The 15,958-nt window shown below is 62.5% G+C and overlaps 1 protein-coding gene across 1 annotated transcript in view; it reads right to left on the bottom strand.

Moving 5' to 3' along the window:
• The window catches only part of LOC121531576 (growth arrest-specific protein 2-like), a 31,742-nt gene extending 16,266 nt beyond the window's left edge, over positions 1-15,476 (bottom strand). The window contains exons 1-2 of the mRNA XM_045219639.1: positions 15,340-15,476; positions 13,356-13,482 (exon numbers count right to left, since the gene is read on the bottom strand). Of these exons, the coding sequence (XP_045075574.1) occupies positions 13,356-13,482; positions 15,340-15,348 (136 nt within the window). The 5' untranslated portion in view covers positions 15,349-15,476. The remainder of the gene's footprint in view (positions 1-13,355; positions 13,483-15,339) is intronic.
• Between the last annotated feature and the right edge of the window lie 482 nt (positions 15,477-15,958).

Here is a 15,958-nt window from a genome sequence, read left to right as displayed (position 1 = left end):
GAGGGAGACATGGGTGGAGAGAGAGGGGGACAGGGGTGGAGAGAGAGGGGGACAGGGGTGGAGAGAGAGGGGGGACAGGGGTGGAGAGAGGGGACAGTGGTGGAGAGAGAGGGGGACAGGGGTGGAGAGAGAGGGGAACAGGGGTGGGGACAGTGGGGGACATGGGTGGAGAGAGAGTGGGACAGGGGTGGAGAGAGAGGGGGACAGGGGTGGAGAGAGAGGGGACAGGGGTGGAGAGAGAGGGGAACAGGGGTGGAGAGAGAGAGTGACAGGGGTGGAGAGAGAGGGAGACATGGGTGGAGAGAGAGGGGGACAGGGGTGGAGAGAGAGGGGGACAGGGGTGGAGAGAGAGGGGGACAGGGGTGGAGAGAGAGGGGGACAGGGGTGGAGAGAGAGGGGACAGGGGTGGAGAGAGAGGGGGACAGGGGTGGAGAGAGAGGGGGACAGTGGTGGAGAGAGAGGGAACAGGGGTGGGGAGAGTGGGGGACATGGGTGGAGAGAGAGGGGACAGGGGTGGAGAGAGGAGGGGACAGGGTGAGAGAGAGGGAACAGGGTGGGGAGAGTGGGGACATGGGTGGAGAGAGAGGGGGACAGGGGTGGAGAGAGAGGGGGGACAGGGGTGGAGAGAGAGGGGGACAGGGGTGGAGAGAGAGGGGGACAGGGGTGAGAGAGAGGGGGACAGGGGTGGAGAGAGAGGGGTACAGGGGTGGAGAGAGAGGGGGACATGGGTGGAGAGAGAGTGGGACAGGGGTGGAGAGAGAGGGGGACAGGGGTGGTAGAGTGGGGGACAGTGGTGGAGAGAGGGGGACAGGGGAGAGAGAGGGGGACAGGGGTGGAGAGAGAGGGGGACAGGGTGGAGAGAGGGGAACAGGGGTGGAGAGGAGAGGGGACAGGGGTGGAGAGAGAGAGAACAGGGGGGGGGGGAGAGAGGGGGACAGGGGTGGAGAGAGAGGGACAGGGGTGGAGAGAGAGGGGGACAGGGGTGGAGAGAGAGAGGGGGGACATTGGTGGAGAGAGAGGGGGACAGGGGTGGAGAGAGAGGGGACAGGGGTGGAGAGAGAGATGAGGAGACAGGGGTGAGAGAGGGGACAGGGTGGAGAGAGAGGGGACAGGGGTGGAGAGAGAGGGGGACAGGGGTGGAGAGAGAGGGGACATGGGTGGAGAGAGAGTGGGACAGGGGTGGAGAGAGGGGGACAGGGTGGTGAGTGGGGGACAGTGGTGGAGAGAGGGAGTAGGGGACAGGAGTGAGAGAGGGGACAGGGGTGGAGAGAGAGGGGGACAGGGGTGGAGAAGAGGGGACAGGGGTGGAGAGAGGACACGGGTGAGAGAGGGGGACGGGGTGGAGAAGAGAGGGGGACAGGGTGGAGAGAGAGGGGGACATGGGGTGGAGAGAGAGGGGACAGGGGTGGAGGGAGAGAGGGGGGACAGGGGTGGGGGAGAGGGGGACAGGGGTGGAGAGAGAGGGGACAGGGGAGAGAGAGGGGACAGGGTGGAGAGAGGGGTACAGGGGTGGAGAGAGAGGCAGGGGTGGGAGAGAGGGGGACAGGTGGAGAGAGAGGGACAGGTGATAGAGGGGGACAGTGGTGAGAGAGGGGGGACAGTGGTGGAGAGAGAGGGGGACAGGGAGAGAGAGGGGGACAGGGGGTGGAGAGAGAGGGGGACAGGGGTGGAGAGAGAGGGGAACAGGGGTGGAGAGAGAGGGGGACAGGGGTGGAGAGAGAGGGGAACAGGGGTGGAGAGAGAGGGGGACAGGGGTGGAGAGAGAGGGGGACAGGGGTGGAGAGAGAGGGGGACATGGGTGAGAGAGGGGGACAGGGCTGGAGAGAGAGGGGGACAGGGGTGGAGAGAGAGGAAAGGGGTGGAGAGAGGGAGGGACAGGGGTGAGAGAGGGGACAGGGGTGGAGAGAGAGGGGGACAGGGTGGGAGAGAGGGGGGACAGGGTGGAGAGAGAGTGACAGGGTGGAGAGAGAGGGGGACATGGGTGGAGAGAGAGAGGACAGGGTGGAGAGAGAGGGGACAGGGGTGGAGAGAGGGGGGACAGGGTGGAGAGAGAGGACAGTGGTGAGAGAGAGGGGACAGGGGTGAGAGAGAGGGGACAGGGGTGAGAGAGTGGGGACAGGGGTGGAGAGAGAGGGACAGGGGTGGAGAGAGTGGGGACATGGGTGGAGAGAGAGGGGGACAGGGTGGAGAGAGGGGGACAGGGGGGAGAGAGAGGGGGGACAGGGGTGGAGAGAGGGGACAGGGGTGGGGAGAGGGGGGACAGGGTGGAGAGAGAGGGGACAGGGGTGGAGGGAGAGAGGGGACAGGGGTGGAGAGAGGGACAGGTGGAGAGAGGGGGACAGGGTGGAGAGAGAGGGGACAGGGGTGGAGAGAGAGGAGACGGGTGGAGGGACAGGGGTGGAGAGAGGTGGACAGGGTGGAGAGAGGGGGACAGGGGTGGAGAGAGGGGACAGGGTGAGAGAGAGGGGGGGGGGACAGGGTGGGAGAGAGGGACAGGGTGGAGAGAGAGGGGGACAGGGTGGAGAGAGAGGGGGACAGGGGTGGAGAGAGAGGGGGACAGGGGTGGAGAGAGGGGGACAGGGGTGGAGAGAGAGAGGGGGACAGGGGGTGGAGAGAGGGGGAACAGGGGTGGGGAGAGAGAGGGGGACAGGGGTGAGAGAGGGGACAGGGGTGGAGAGAGAGGGGACAGGGGTGGAGAGAGGGGACAGGGTGGAGAGAGAGGGAGACAGGGGTGGAGAGAGGGGGACAGGGGTGGAGAGAGAGGGGGACAGGGTGGAGAGAGAGGGACAGGGTGGAGAGAGAGGGGACAGGTGGAGAGAGGGGGGACAGGTGGTGGAGAGAGAGGGGACAGGGTGGAAGAGGGGACAGGGGTGGAGAGAGAGGGACAGGGGTGGAGAGAGAGGGGGGACAGGGGTGGGAGAGAGGGGACAGGGGTGGAGAGAGAGGGGACAGGGTGGAGAGAGAGGGGACAGGGTGGAGAGAGAGGGGGACAGGGGTGGAGAGAGAGGGGGACAGGGTGGAGAGAGAGGGGACAGGGGTGGAGAGAGAGGGAACAGGGGTGGGAGAGAGGGGACAGAGTGGACAGAGAGGGGGGACAGGGGTGGAGGGAGAGGGACAAGGGTGGAAGAGAGGGGGACAGGGGTGGGAGAGAGAGGACAGGGGTGGAGAGAGGGGGACAGGGGTGGAGAGAGAGGGGGACAGGGGTGGAGAGAGAGAGGGGGGACAGGGGTGGGAGAGAGGGACGGGTGGAGAGGGGACAGGGGTGGAGAGAGGGGACAGGGTGGAGAGAGAGGGGACAGGGGTGGGGAGAGAGGGGACAGGGGTGGAGAGAGTGGGGGACAGGGGTGGAGAGAGGGGACAGGGTGGGAGAGAGGACAGGGGTGGAGAGAGGGGACAGGGGTGGAGAGAGGGGACAGAGGTAGGAGAGGGGACAGGGGTGGGAGAGGGGGACAGGGGTGGGAGAGAGGGGGACAGGGGTGGAAGAGGGGGACAGGGTGGAGAGAGAGGGGACAGGGTGGGAGAGAGAGGGGACGGTGGAGAGAGGGGACAGGGTGGAGAGAGGGGACAGGGGTGGAGAGAGAGGGGACAGGGTGAGAGAGAGAGAGGGGACAGGGTGGAGAGAGGGGACAGGGGTGGGGAAGAGAGAGGGGACAGGGGTGGAGAGAGAGGGGGACAGGGGTGGAGAGAGAGGGGACAGGGTGGAGAGAGAGGGGACAGGGTGGGAGAGGAAAGGACAGGGGGGATGAGAGAGAGGGGACAGGGGTGGAGAGAGAGGGACAGGGAGTGAGAGGAGAGGGGGGAGAGAGGGGGACAGGTGAGAGAGAGGACAGGGGTGGAGAGAGAGGGGAGGTGAAGAGAGACAGGGAGTGGAAGAGGGGACAGGGGTGAGAGAGGGACAGGGGGTGGAGAGAGAGAGGGGGGACAATGGGTGGAGAGAGGGGACAGGGGTGGGAGAGAGAGGGGAAACAGGGGTGAGAGAGGGGGGACAGGGTGAGAGAGAGGGGGACAGGGGGGGAGAGAGAGGGGGACAGGTGGAGAGAGAGGGGGGACAGGGTGGGGAGAGAGAGGGGACAGGGTGGAGGAGAGGGACAGGGTGGAGAGAGAGGGGGACAGGGGTGGAGAGGGGACAGGTGGAGAGAGGGACAGGGGTGGGGAGAGAGAGGGAGACAGGGGTGGAGAGAGAGGGGACAGGGGTGGAGAGAGAGGACAGGGTGGAGAGAGGACATGGGTGGAGGAGAGGGGGACAGGGTGGAGAGAGGGGGACAGGGGTGGAGAGAGAGGGGAAAAGGGGTGGAGAGAGGGGGACAGGGTGGAGAGAGAGGGGTGACAGGGGTGGGAGAGAGAGGGGAACAGGGTGGAGAGATGGGAGGGTGGTGGAGAGAGAGGGGGACAGGTTGGAGAGAGAGAGTGACAGGGGTGGAGAGAGAGGAGACAAGGAGTGGAGAGGAAGAGGGGGACAGGGGTGAGGAGAGGGGACAGTGGTGGAGGGGCAGGAGCTGGAGAGGGGGACAGGGGTGGAGAGAGAGAGGGGACAGGGTGGAGAGAGTGGGGACATGGTGGAGAAGAGAGAGGACAGGGGTGGGAGAGTTGGACATGGGTGGAGAGAGAGGGGACAGGGGTGGAGAGAGAGAGGGAGGACATGGGTGGAGAAAGAGGGGGACAGGGTGAGAGAAGAGGGGACAGGGGTGGAGAGAGGGGGACAGGGGTGGAGAGAGAGGGGGACAGGGTGGAGGGAGAGGGGGACAGGGGTGGAGAGAGAGGGGGACAAGGGTGGGAGAGAACAGGGGTGGAGAGGGGGACAGGGTGGAGAGAGAGGGGACAGGGTGGAGGGAGAGGGGACAGGGGTGAGAAGGAGGGGACAGGGGTGAGAGAGAGGGGGACAGGGTGGAGAGAGAGGGGGACAGGGTGGAGAGAGAGGACAGGGGTGGAGAGAGAGGGGACAGGGGTGAAGAGAAGGGACAGGGGTGGAGAGAGAGGGACAGGGGTGGGAGAGAGAGGGGGACAAGGGGGGTGGGAGAGAGGGGGACAGGGTGGGGAGAGAGGGGGGACAGGGAGGTAGAGAGGACAGGGTGAGGAGAGGAGAGGGACAGGGGTGGAAAGAGAGAGGGGACAGGGTGGAGAGAGAGGGGGACAGGGTGGAGGAGAGGGGGACAGGGGTGGAGAGAGAGGGGACAGGGGTGAGAGAGGAGGGGAGACAGGGGAGTGGAGGGAGAGAGGGGACAGGGGTGGAAGAGAGGGGACAGGGGTAGAGAGAGGGGACAGGGTGGAAAGGAGAGGGGACATGCTGGGTGAGGAGAGAGGGACAGGGGTGGAGAGAGAGGGGACAGGGTGGGGAGAGAGAGGGGGACAGGGGTGAGGACAGGGGTGGAGAGAGAGGGGGGACAGGGGTGGAGAGAGAGGGACAGAGTGGAGAGAGGGGACAGGGTGGAGGGACAGGGTGGGGAGAGGTGGGGGACAGGGTGGGAGAGAGAGGGGACAGGGTGGAGAGGGGGGACAGGGGTGGAGAGAGAGGGGACAGGGGAGAGAGGGGACAGGGTGGTAGAGAGAGGACAGGGGTGGAGAGAGAGAGGGGACAGGGTGGAGAGAGGGGGACAGGGGTGGAGAGAGAGGGGACAGGTGGGGAGAGAGGGGGACAGGGGTGGAGAGAGGGGACAGGGGTGGAGAGAGAGGGGACAGGTGGAGAGAGAGGGGACAGGGGTGGAGAGAGGGGGACAGGGTGGAGAGAGAGAGGGGGATAGGGGTGGAGAGAGAGGGGACAGGGGTGGAGAGGGGGACAGGGTGGAGAGAGAGGGACAGGGTGGAGAGAGAGGGGACAGGGTGGAGAGAGAGGGGACAGGGTGGAGAGAGAGGACAGGGGTGGAGAGCGGAGGGGAGAGAGGGACAGGGGTGGAGAGGGAGGACAGGGGTGGAGAGAGGGGACAGGGTGGAGAGAGAGACAGGGTGGAGAGAGAGGGACAGGGGTGGAGAGAGAGGGGACAGAGGTGGAGAGAGGGACAGGGGTGAGAAGAGAGGACAGGGTGGAGAGAGAGGGGGACAGGGGTGGAGAGAGGGGGACAGGGTGGAGAGAGAGGGGACAGGGGTGGAGAGAGGACAGGGTGGAGAGAACAGGGTGGAGAGAGAGACAGGGTTAGAGAGAGGGGACAGGGGGGGAGAGAGAGGTGGGACAGGGGTGAAGAGAGAGGGGGACAGGGGTGGAGAGGGACAGGTGAGGGAGAGGGGACAGGGGTGGAGAGAGAAGGGGACAGGGGTGGAGAGGAGAGGGGACAGGGTGAAGAGAGGGGACAGGGGTGGAGAGAGAGGTGAGAGGGGGACAGGGTGGAGAGAGAGGGACAGGGGTGGAGAGAGAGGGACAGGGTGGAGAGAAGGGGACAGGGTGGAGAGAGAGAGGACAGGTGTGGAGAGAGAGGGGACAGGGTGGGAGAGAGGGACAGGGGTGAGAGAGGGACAGGGTGGAGGAGAGAGGGGACAGGGATGGAGGAGAGGGGACAGGGGGTGGAGAGAGGGGACAGGGTGGAGAGAGAGGGGACAGGGGTGGAGAGAGGGGACAGGGGTGGGGAGAGAGGGAACAGGGTGAGAGAGAGGGACAGGGTGGAGAGGAGGACAGGGTGGAGAGAGAGGGGACAGGGTGGAGAGAGAGGGGACAGGGTGGGAGAGAGAGGGACAGGGTGGGGAGAGAGGGGACAGGGGTGGAGAGAGAGAGGGACAGGGTGAGAGAGAGGGGACAGGGGTTGGGGGAGAGAGGGGGACAGGGGTGGAGAGAGAGGGGACAGGGTGAGAGAGAGGGGACAGGGTGGAGAGAGAGGGGACAGGGGGGAGAGAGGGACAGGGGACAGGTGAGAGAGAGACAGGGTGGAGAGGGGGACAGGTGAAAGAGAGGACAGGGGTGGGGAGAGGACAGGGGTGGGGAGAGAGGTAGGACAGGGGTGGAGAGAGGGGGACAGGGGTGGAGAGAGGACAGGGGTGGAGAGAGAGGGGACAGGGGTGGGAGAGAGGGGGGGACAGTGGGAGAGGGGACAGGGTGGAGAGGGACAGGGTGGAGAGAGGGGACAGGGTGGAGAGAGAGGGACAGGGTGGAGAGAGAGGGGACAGGTGGAGAGAGAGAGAGGACAGGGGTGGGAGAGGGAGATGGGTGGAGAGAGAGGGGACAGGGGGTGAGAGAGGGGACAGGGTGGAGAGAGAGGGGGACAGGGTGGAGAGAGAGGGACAGGGGTGGAGAGAGGGGACAGGGAGAGACATGGGTGGAGGAGGGGACAGGGTGGAGAGAGAGGGACAGGGGAAGAAAGGTTGGGAGAGAGGGGACAGGGAGTGGGAGAGAGAGGAGGGATCAGGGGTGGAGAGAGGGGGACAGGGTGGAGAGAGAAGTGGGGACAGTGGTGGAGAGAGGGGACAGGGGTGGAGAGAGTGACAGGGTGGAGAGAGAGAGACAGGGTGGAGAGAGAGGGGACAGGTGAAGAGAGAGGGACAGGGTGGAGAGAGGGGACAGGGTGAGAGAGGGGACAGGGAGAGGGGGACAGGGTGGGGAGAGAGGGGACAGGGGTGGAGAGAGGGGACAGGGTGGAGAGAGAGGGACAGGGGTGGAGAGAGAGGGGACAGGGGTAGAGAGAGGGGACAGGGGTGAGAGAGGGGACAGGGGTGGAGAGAGAGGGGACAGGGGTGGAGAGAGAGGGGACAGGGGTGGAGAGAGAGGGACAGGGGTGGAGAGAGAGGGGACAGGGTGAGAGAGAGGGGACAGGGGTGGAAGAGAGAGACAGGGTGAAGAGAGGGGGACAGGGTGGAGAGAGAGGGACAGGGTGGAGAGAGAAGGACAGGGGTGGAGAGAGAGGGGGACAGGTGGGAGAGAAGGACAGGGTGGAGAGAGGGGACAGGTGGAGAGGAGGAGACGAGGTGAGAGAGTGGGGACAGGGTGGGGAGAGAGGGACAGGGTGGAGAGAGAGACAGGGTGGAGAGAGGGGCAGGGTGGAGAGAGAGGGGACAGGGGTGGAGAGGGGGACAGGGGTGGAGAGAGAGGGGGACAGGGGTGGAGAGAGAGGGACAGGGTGAGAGAGAGGGGACAGGGTGAGAGAGAGGACAGGGGTGGAGAGAGGGGACAGGGGTGGAGAGAGAGGGACAGGGTGGAGAGAGGACAGGGGTGAGAGAGGGACAGGGTGGGAGAGAGGGGGACAGGGGTGAGAGAGAGAGAGGGGACAGGGGTGGGGAGAGAGGGGGACAGGGGGAGAGAGAGGACAGGGGGAGAGAGAGGACAGGTGAGGAGAGGGACAGGTGGAGAGAGAGGGACAGGTGGTGGGGAGAGAGGGGGACAGGGTGGAGAGAGGGGGACAGGGTGAGGAGAGAGGGGGACAGGGGTGGAGAGAGGGGACAGGGGTGGAGAGAGAGGACAGGGGTGGAGAGAGGGACAGGTGGAGGAGAGGGACAGGGGTGGAGAGAGAGGGGGACAGGGTAGGGTGGAGAGAGGGACAGGGTGGGGAGAGAGGGGACAGGGGTGGAGAGAGAGGGGACAGGGGTGAGAGAGAGGAGGACAGGGTGGAGAGAGAGGGGACAGGGGTGGGGAGAGAGAGGACAGGGGTGTGGAGAGAGGCAGGGTGGAGAGGGGACAGGGGTGAGAGAAAGAGGGGACAGGAAGGTGGAGAGAGGACAGGGTGGAGGAGAGAGGACAGGGTAGAGAGAGGGACAGGTGGGGAGAGAGAGGGGACAGGGTTGGAGAGAGAGGGACAGGTGGAGAGAGGACAGGGGAGAAAGAGGACAGGTGAGAGAGAGGGACAAGTGGAAGAGAGACAGGGTGGAAGAGAGAGGACAGGGTGGAGAGAGAGAAGGAACAAGGTGGAGAGAGGGGGACAGGGTGGGAGAGAGGGAGGAACAGGGGTGAAGAGAGGGGGACAGGGGGAGAGAGAGAGAGGACAGGGCAGGAGGGAGAGTGGGAGACAGGGGTGGGAGAGGGAGGACAGGGCGGGAGGAGAGAGGGGGGACAGGGTGGGGAGAGAGGGGTGGACAGGGTGGAGGAGAGGAGGGGCAGGGGTGGAGAGAGAGGGACAGGGTGGAGAGGAGGGGACAGGGGGTGGAGAGAGAGGGACAGGGGGAGAGAGGGGGACAGGGGTGGAGAGAGAGGGACAGGGTGGAGGAGAGAGGGGGACAGGGTGGAGAGAGAGGGACAGGGTGGAGAGAGGGGACAGGTGGAGAGAGAGGGGACAGGGGTGAGAGAGGACAGGGGTGGAGGAGAGGGACAGGGTGGAGAGAGGACAGGGGTGGAGAGAGAGGGGGACAGGGATGGAGAGAGAGGGGACAGGGTGGAGAGAGGACAGGGGGAGGAGAGGAGGGACAGGGTAGAAGAGGGGACAGGGTGGAGAGAGAGGGGACAGGGTGGAGAGAGAGGGGGACAGGGGGTGAGAGAGAGGACAGGGGGGAGAGAGGGGACAGGGGTGGAGAGAGAGGGGACAGGGGGGAGAGAGTGACAGGTGGAGAGAGAGGGGGACAGGGTGGAGAGAGAGGATGAGAGAGAGGGGGACAGGGTGGAGAGAGAGGGGACAGGGGTGGATGGGGACAGGTGGAGAGAGAGGGACAGGGGTGAGAGAGAGGGACAGGGTGGAGAGAGAGGGGACAGGGGTGGAGAAGAGGGGACAGGTGGAGAGGACAGGGTGGAGAGAGGGGGACAGGGGTGGAGAGAGAGGACAGGGTGAGAGAGAGAGGGGTGGGAGAGAGAGGGGGACAGGGTGGAGAGAGAGGGGACAGGGTGGAGAGAGAGGGGACAGGGTGGAGAGAGAGGGGGACAGGTGGAGAGAGAGGACAGGGGTGGAGAGAGAGGACAGGGTGAGAGAGAGGGGACAGGGGTGGAGAGAGGGGGACTAGGGTGGGGGAGAGGGGGACAGGGTGGGGAGAGAGGGGGACAGGGGGAGGAGAGGGGACAGGGTGGAGAGAGAGGAGGACAGGTGGAGAGAGAGGGGACAGGGTGAGAGAGTAGAGAGGGGACAGGGGTGGGAGAGAGGGGACAGGGTGGAGGAGGGGACAGGGGTGGAGAGAGAGGGGGACAGGTGGAGAGAGAGGGGACAGGGGTGGAGAGGAGAGGGGACAGGGGTGGAGAGAGAGACAGGGTGAGGAGAGAGGGGACAGGGTGGAGAGAGAGGGGACAGGGTGGGGAGAGAGAGGGGACAGGGGTGAGAGAGAGGGGACAGGGGTGGGAGAGAGGGACAGGGGTGGGAGAGAGAGGACAGGGTGGAGAGAGAGGGGACAGGGGTGGAGAGAGGGGACAGGGGTGGAGAGAGGGGACAGGGGTGGAGAGAGAGGGGACAGGGAGAGAGGGGACAGGCAGAGAGAGGGACAGGGTGGAGAGAGGGGACAGGGGTGGAGAGAGAGGGGACAGGGGTGGAGAGAGGGGACAGGGGTGAGAGAGGGGACAGGGTGGAGAGAGGGGGACAGGGGTGGAGAGAGAGGACAGGGAGGAGAGGACAGGGGGTGAGAGAGAGGGACAGGGGTGGAGAGAGAGGGGACAGTGGAGAGAGAGGGGCAGGGTGGAGAGGGGACAGGGTGTGGAGAGAGAGGACAGGGTGGAGAGAGAGGGACAGGGGTGGAGGAGAGGGGGACAGGGTGAGAGAGGGAGGACAGGGTGAGAGAGAGGGGGACAGGGTGGGGAGAGAGGAGGGGACAGGGGTGGAGAGAGAGGGGGACAGGGGTGGAGAGAGAGGGGACAGGGGTGGAGAGGGGACAGGGTGGGGAGAGAGAGGGGGACAGGGTGGAGAGAGAGAGACAGGGTGGAGAGAGAGAGGGGGACAGGGAAAGTGGAGAGAGAGGGGACAGGGTGGGGAGAGAGGGGACAGGGTGGAGAGAGAGGGGGACAGGGGTGGAGAGAGAGGTACAGGGGTGGAGAGAAGGGGACAGGGGGGGAGAGGGGACAGGGTGAGAGAGAGAGGGGACAGGTGAAAGAGAGGGGGACAGGGTGGAAGGCAGGGGTGGGGAGAGAGAGGGGACAGGGGTGGAGAGACAGGGGTGGAGAGAGGGAGACAGGGTGGAGAGAGGGGACAGGGTGGAGGAGAGAGGACAGGGGTGGAGAGAGAGGGGACAGGGTGGAGAGAGAGGGGACAGGGGTGGGGAGAGGGGGGACAGGGGTGGAGAGAGGGACATGGGTGGAGAGAGGGGGACAGGGGTGGGAGAGAGGGGGGACAGGGGTGGGGAGAGAGGACAGGGGTGGAGAGAGGACAGGGTAGGGGACAGGGGTGAGAGAGGGAACAGGGGTGGAGAGAGAGGGGACAGGGGTGAGAGAGAGGGGACAGGGTGGAGAGAGGGGGACAGGGTGGAGAGAGAGGGGGACAGGGGTGGAGAGAGAGGGGACAGGGGTGAGGGACAGGGGGAGAGAGAGGGGGACAGGGGTGGGAGAGAGAGGGGGAAGGGTGAGAGAGAGGGGACAGGGGTGGAGAGAGGGGGACAGGGTGGGAGGGAACAGGGTGGAGAGAGAGGACAGGGGTGGAGAGAGAGGGGGACAGGGGGACAGAGAGTGGGGACAGGGGTGGGGAGAGAGGGGACAGGGGGAGAGGGGGACAGGTAGAGGACAGGGGGGGGAGAGAGAGGGGACAGGGGTGGAGAGAGAGGGGGACAGGGTGAGAGAGAGGGGACAGGGTGGAGAGAGAGGGGGACAGGGGTGGGGAGAGGTGGACAGGGTGGGGAGAGAGAGGGGACAGGGGTGGAGAGAGAGGGGACAGGGGTGGAGAGAGAGGGGGACAGGGTGGAGGGACAGGGGAGAGAGAGAGGACAGGTGAGAGAGAGGGGGACAGGGGTGGAGAGAGAGGGGACAGGGGTGGAGAGAGAGGGGACAGGGGTGGGGAGAGAGAGGGGACAGGGGTGGAGAGAGAGAGGGGACAGGGGTGGAGAGAGAGTACAGGGGAGTGAGAGAGGGACAGGGTGAGAGAGGGGGGACAGGGGTGAGAGAGAGGGGGACAGGGTGGAAAGAGAGGGGCAGGGGTGGGGAGAGTGGGGGACAGGGGTGGGAGAGAGGACAGGGGTGAGAGAGAGGGACAGGGGTGAGAGAGAGGGGACAGGGGTGAAAGGGGGACAGGGTGGGGAGAGTGGGGACAGGGGTGGAGAGAGGGGGACAGGGTGGAGAGAGAGGGGACAGGGGTGGAGAGAGAGGGGACAGGGGTGGAGAGAGAGGGGACAGGGTGGAGGGACAGGGGTGGGAGAGAGGGGGGACAGGGTGAGAGAGAGGGGGACAGGGGTGGAGGGACAGGGGTGGGGAGAGAGAGGGGGACAGGGGTGGGGAGAGAGGGGGACAGGTCAGGGAGCTCAGTCAGTCCAGTCTGCCACCAGCATAATCAGCATAGTCATTCGGAATCTGAATCAGAGTGATCTAAGAGATGCCTTTGTGTTGCTGTCTCTCTCTGCATCCCGCCAGTCAGTCCACCACCCATAGACGGTGGTCTGGGTCTATCAGGGTCGATCGGGGTCTATCCTCCTCTTTGGAAGTGCCTGAGGCAGATCCGGACAAGGCCATATTTAGTATGACTTGCTTCAGAAGTCATATTCTCAATCTTCAACTTATTTCGGACTTATTATAGTTATAATATATAATATAATATGCCATTTAGCAGACGCTTTTATCCAAAGCGACTTACAGTCATGCGTGCATACATTATTTATTTTTTGTGTATGGGTGGTCCCGGGGATCGAACCCACTACCTTGGCGTTACAAGCGCTGTGCTCTCTATAGTTGTTATTATTTGGCCATATTTATTAAAGGAAACTGAAACCTGACTCTCTGTGACCAGAGCAGTGTACTGTTCTCGCCAGGGTTGGGGTTAATTCCATTTCAATTGAGTGAATTCAAGGAACTTTCGGAGGCATTGTTCTAGAACCTAACGAGTAGTCATTGAGATCTCTGCAATTTGTTCAATTACCCCCCGCACATTGACTCTGTACCGGTACCCCCTGTATATAGCCTCGTTATTACCTGGACTAACCGGTACCCCCGCACATTGACTCTGTACCGGTACCCCCCGCACATTGACTCTGTACCGGTACCCCCCGCACATTGACTCTGTACCGGTACCCCCTGTATATAGCCTCGTTATTACCTGGACTAACCTGTACCCCCGCACATTGACTCTGTACCGGTACCCCCTGTATATAGCCTCCCTACTGTTATTTTATTTTACTGCTGCTCTTTAACCATTTGCTATTTAAAAAAAATTCCTGAACACTTTTCTTTTTTCTTTTTCTTAAAACTGCAGTGTTGGTTAAGGGCTTGTAAGTAAACATTTCACTGTTGTATTCGGCGCATGTGGCAAATAACATTTGATTTGATTTGATTGTACTTGTTCTAGCTTGCAATAATCAAAACAGAACACTAATGCAAACTGACATGCAGCCGTACTCACCCAGCCCCTCAGACTCAAACAGACAGGTCTCTCCCACCCCCACCTGACGACACCAGGTCAGGAAGTTAGCTGTGTTGTCCCTGGCGAAGAAGGACCCGGAAGGCGCACTGGCACGACACGAGATGGCCTGGTGGAGGGAGACATTAGAAGAGAATAGATCCTTTTTATTTATTTTTTTGTGAGAAATGGAAGTGCCCCTGGGTGGAAGGAGAGCTTGCTCAAGGGTACAATGGCAGTGGAGACACATTAGGAAGAGATAAACATTGACATTTTAGCAGACGCTCTTATCCAGAGCGACTTATAGTAAGTAGCGAGTTCATACATTTTCATACTTTCCGCCCGTACTGGTCCCCTGTGGGAATCGAACCCACAACCCTGACATTGCAAGCACCTTGCTCTAGCAGCTGAGCCACACGGGATCCCAAACAGCAACCACAAGATCAGTTGGTGCTTCCTATAAATAGAAACGTATTAAAACAAAGCAACATCACAGACAATTATCAATTATCTCGGCAGGTATCCTAGAGGCTGGAGAGGCGGACCAGCAGCATTCCATCCAGGGATGCTGCACCGTGACTGACCTTGTACAGGGATGCTGCACCGTGACTGACCCTGTACAGGGATGCTGCACCGTGACTGACCCTGTACAGGGATGCTGCACCGTGACTGACCCTGTACAGGGATGCTGCACCGTGACTGACCCTGTACAGGGATGCTGCACCGTGACTGACCCTGTACAGGATGCCGCACCGTGACTGACCCTATACAGGAGCACCGCGACTGACCCTGTACAGGGATGCCGCATCCGTACTGACCCTGTACAGGGATGCCGCACCGTGACTGACCCTGCACAGGGATGCCGCACCGTGACTGACCCTGTAATGCCCACCGTGACTGACCCTGCAGGAGCCACCGTGACTGACCCTGTACAGGGATGCTGCACCGTGACTGACCCTGTACAGGGATGCTGCACCGTGGACTGACCCTGTACAGGATGCTGCACCGTGACTGACCCTGTACAGGGATGCTGCACCGTGACTGACCCTGTACAGGGATGCTGCACCGTGACTGACCCTGTACAGGGATGCTGCACCGTGACTGACCCTGTACAGGGATGCCGCACCGTGACTGACCCTGTACAGGGATGCCGCACCGTGACTGACCCTGTACAGGGATGCCGCACCGTGACTGACCCTGTACAGGGATGCCGCACCGTGACTGACCCTGTACAGGGATGCCGCACCGCGACTGACCCTGTACAGGGATGCCGCACCGTGACTGACCCTGTACAGGGATGCGCACGTGACTGACCCTGTACAGGGATGCCGCACGTGACGACCCCTGTACAGGGATGCCGCACCGTGACTGACCCTGTACAGGGATGCTGCACCGTGACTGACCCTGTACAGGGATGCTGCACCGTGACTGACCCTGGCAGGGATGCCACCGCGACACCCACAGGGATGCTGCCCTGACTGACTGTACAGGGATGCTGCACCGTGACTGACCCTGTACAGGGATGCTGCACCGTGACTGACCCTGTACAGGGATGCTGCACCGTGACTGACCCTGTACAGGGATGCTGCACCGTGACTGACCCTGTACCTCTCAACATGTGGGTGTGTCTGAGGGTGTAAGGAAAAAGGCTTTTTTTCTGTTTTCATCAAATGGACAATAAAGTATCTATTGTATTCTCAACAGAACAGCAAGGCTGTCATAGTGATATTCTGTAATGATTTATCCCCAAAGACAAGGGGGGAAAGATTTTCAGACAGTGACCACATAGCTACATAACCCTACTGTAGTCCTTCAAGCCCAACAGAAGCTGGTCGGCCTTCATTGTTCCTGTCAGAGAAAAGCCAGTCCTTGTTAATTCACTCTCAGTCTCAGACCGAATCTGAGCTCCCCATCCCCCAACCCCCCAGCCAGTTGGGTTCCCATCAGAACACACTATAACCATCTACCCCCATAGACTTATGTCTACCTCTAGCATATCTGCCGTCTGCACCGTTTTCAGATTTCTTCTCCATCTGTTGAGGGGCTCTGGTTTCAGCTCTGGATCGAGGAGCTTTTCCTTTCGCAGATCAATATGGTAGATGACGGCTGGGGGGGAAACCGAGAGAGGGAGAGAGGGAGAGAGGGGAGGAGGGGGAGAATACTACTCCATCAGGTCTGGTCTGGTATGGGAGAGAGGGAGAGAGGGGGAGGATACTACTCCACCAGGTCTGGTCTGGTATGGGAGAGAGGGAGAGAGGGGGAGGATACTACTCCACCAGGTCTGGTCTGGTATGGGAGAGAGCGAGAGAGGGGGAGGATACTACTCCACCAGGTCTGGTCTGGTATGGGAGAAAGGGAGAGAGGGAGAGAGGGGGAGGATACTACTCCACCAGGTCTGGTCTGGTATGGGAGAGAGCGAGAGAGGGGGAGGATACTACTCCACCAGGTCTGGTATGGGAGAGAGGGAGAGAGGGGGAGGATACTACTCCACCAGGTCTGGTCTGGTATGGGAGAAAGGGAGAGAGGAGAGAGGGGGAGGATACCACTCCACCAGGTCTGGTCTGGTATGGGAGAGAGGGAGAGAGGAGAGGATACTACTCCACCAG

This window comes from Coregonus clupeaformis, unplaced genomic scaffold (genome assembly GCF_020615455.1).
Source record: "Coregonus clupeaformis isolate EN_2021a unplaced genomic scaffold, ASM2061545v1 scaf2555, whole genome shotgun sequence".
Lineage (NCBI taxonomy): Eukaryota > Metazoa > Chordata > Actinopteri > Salmoniformes > Salmonidae > Coregonus > Coregonus clupeaformis.
Note: the sequence above shows the minus strand (reverse complement) of the source record. Positions and strands in the feature narration are given on the sequence as shown.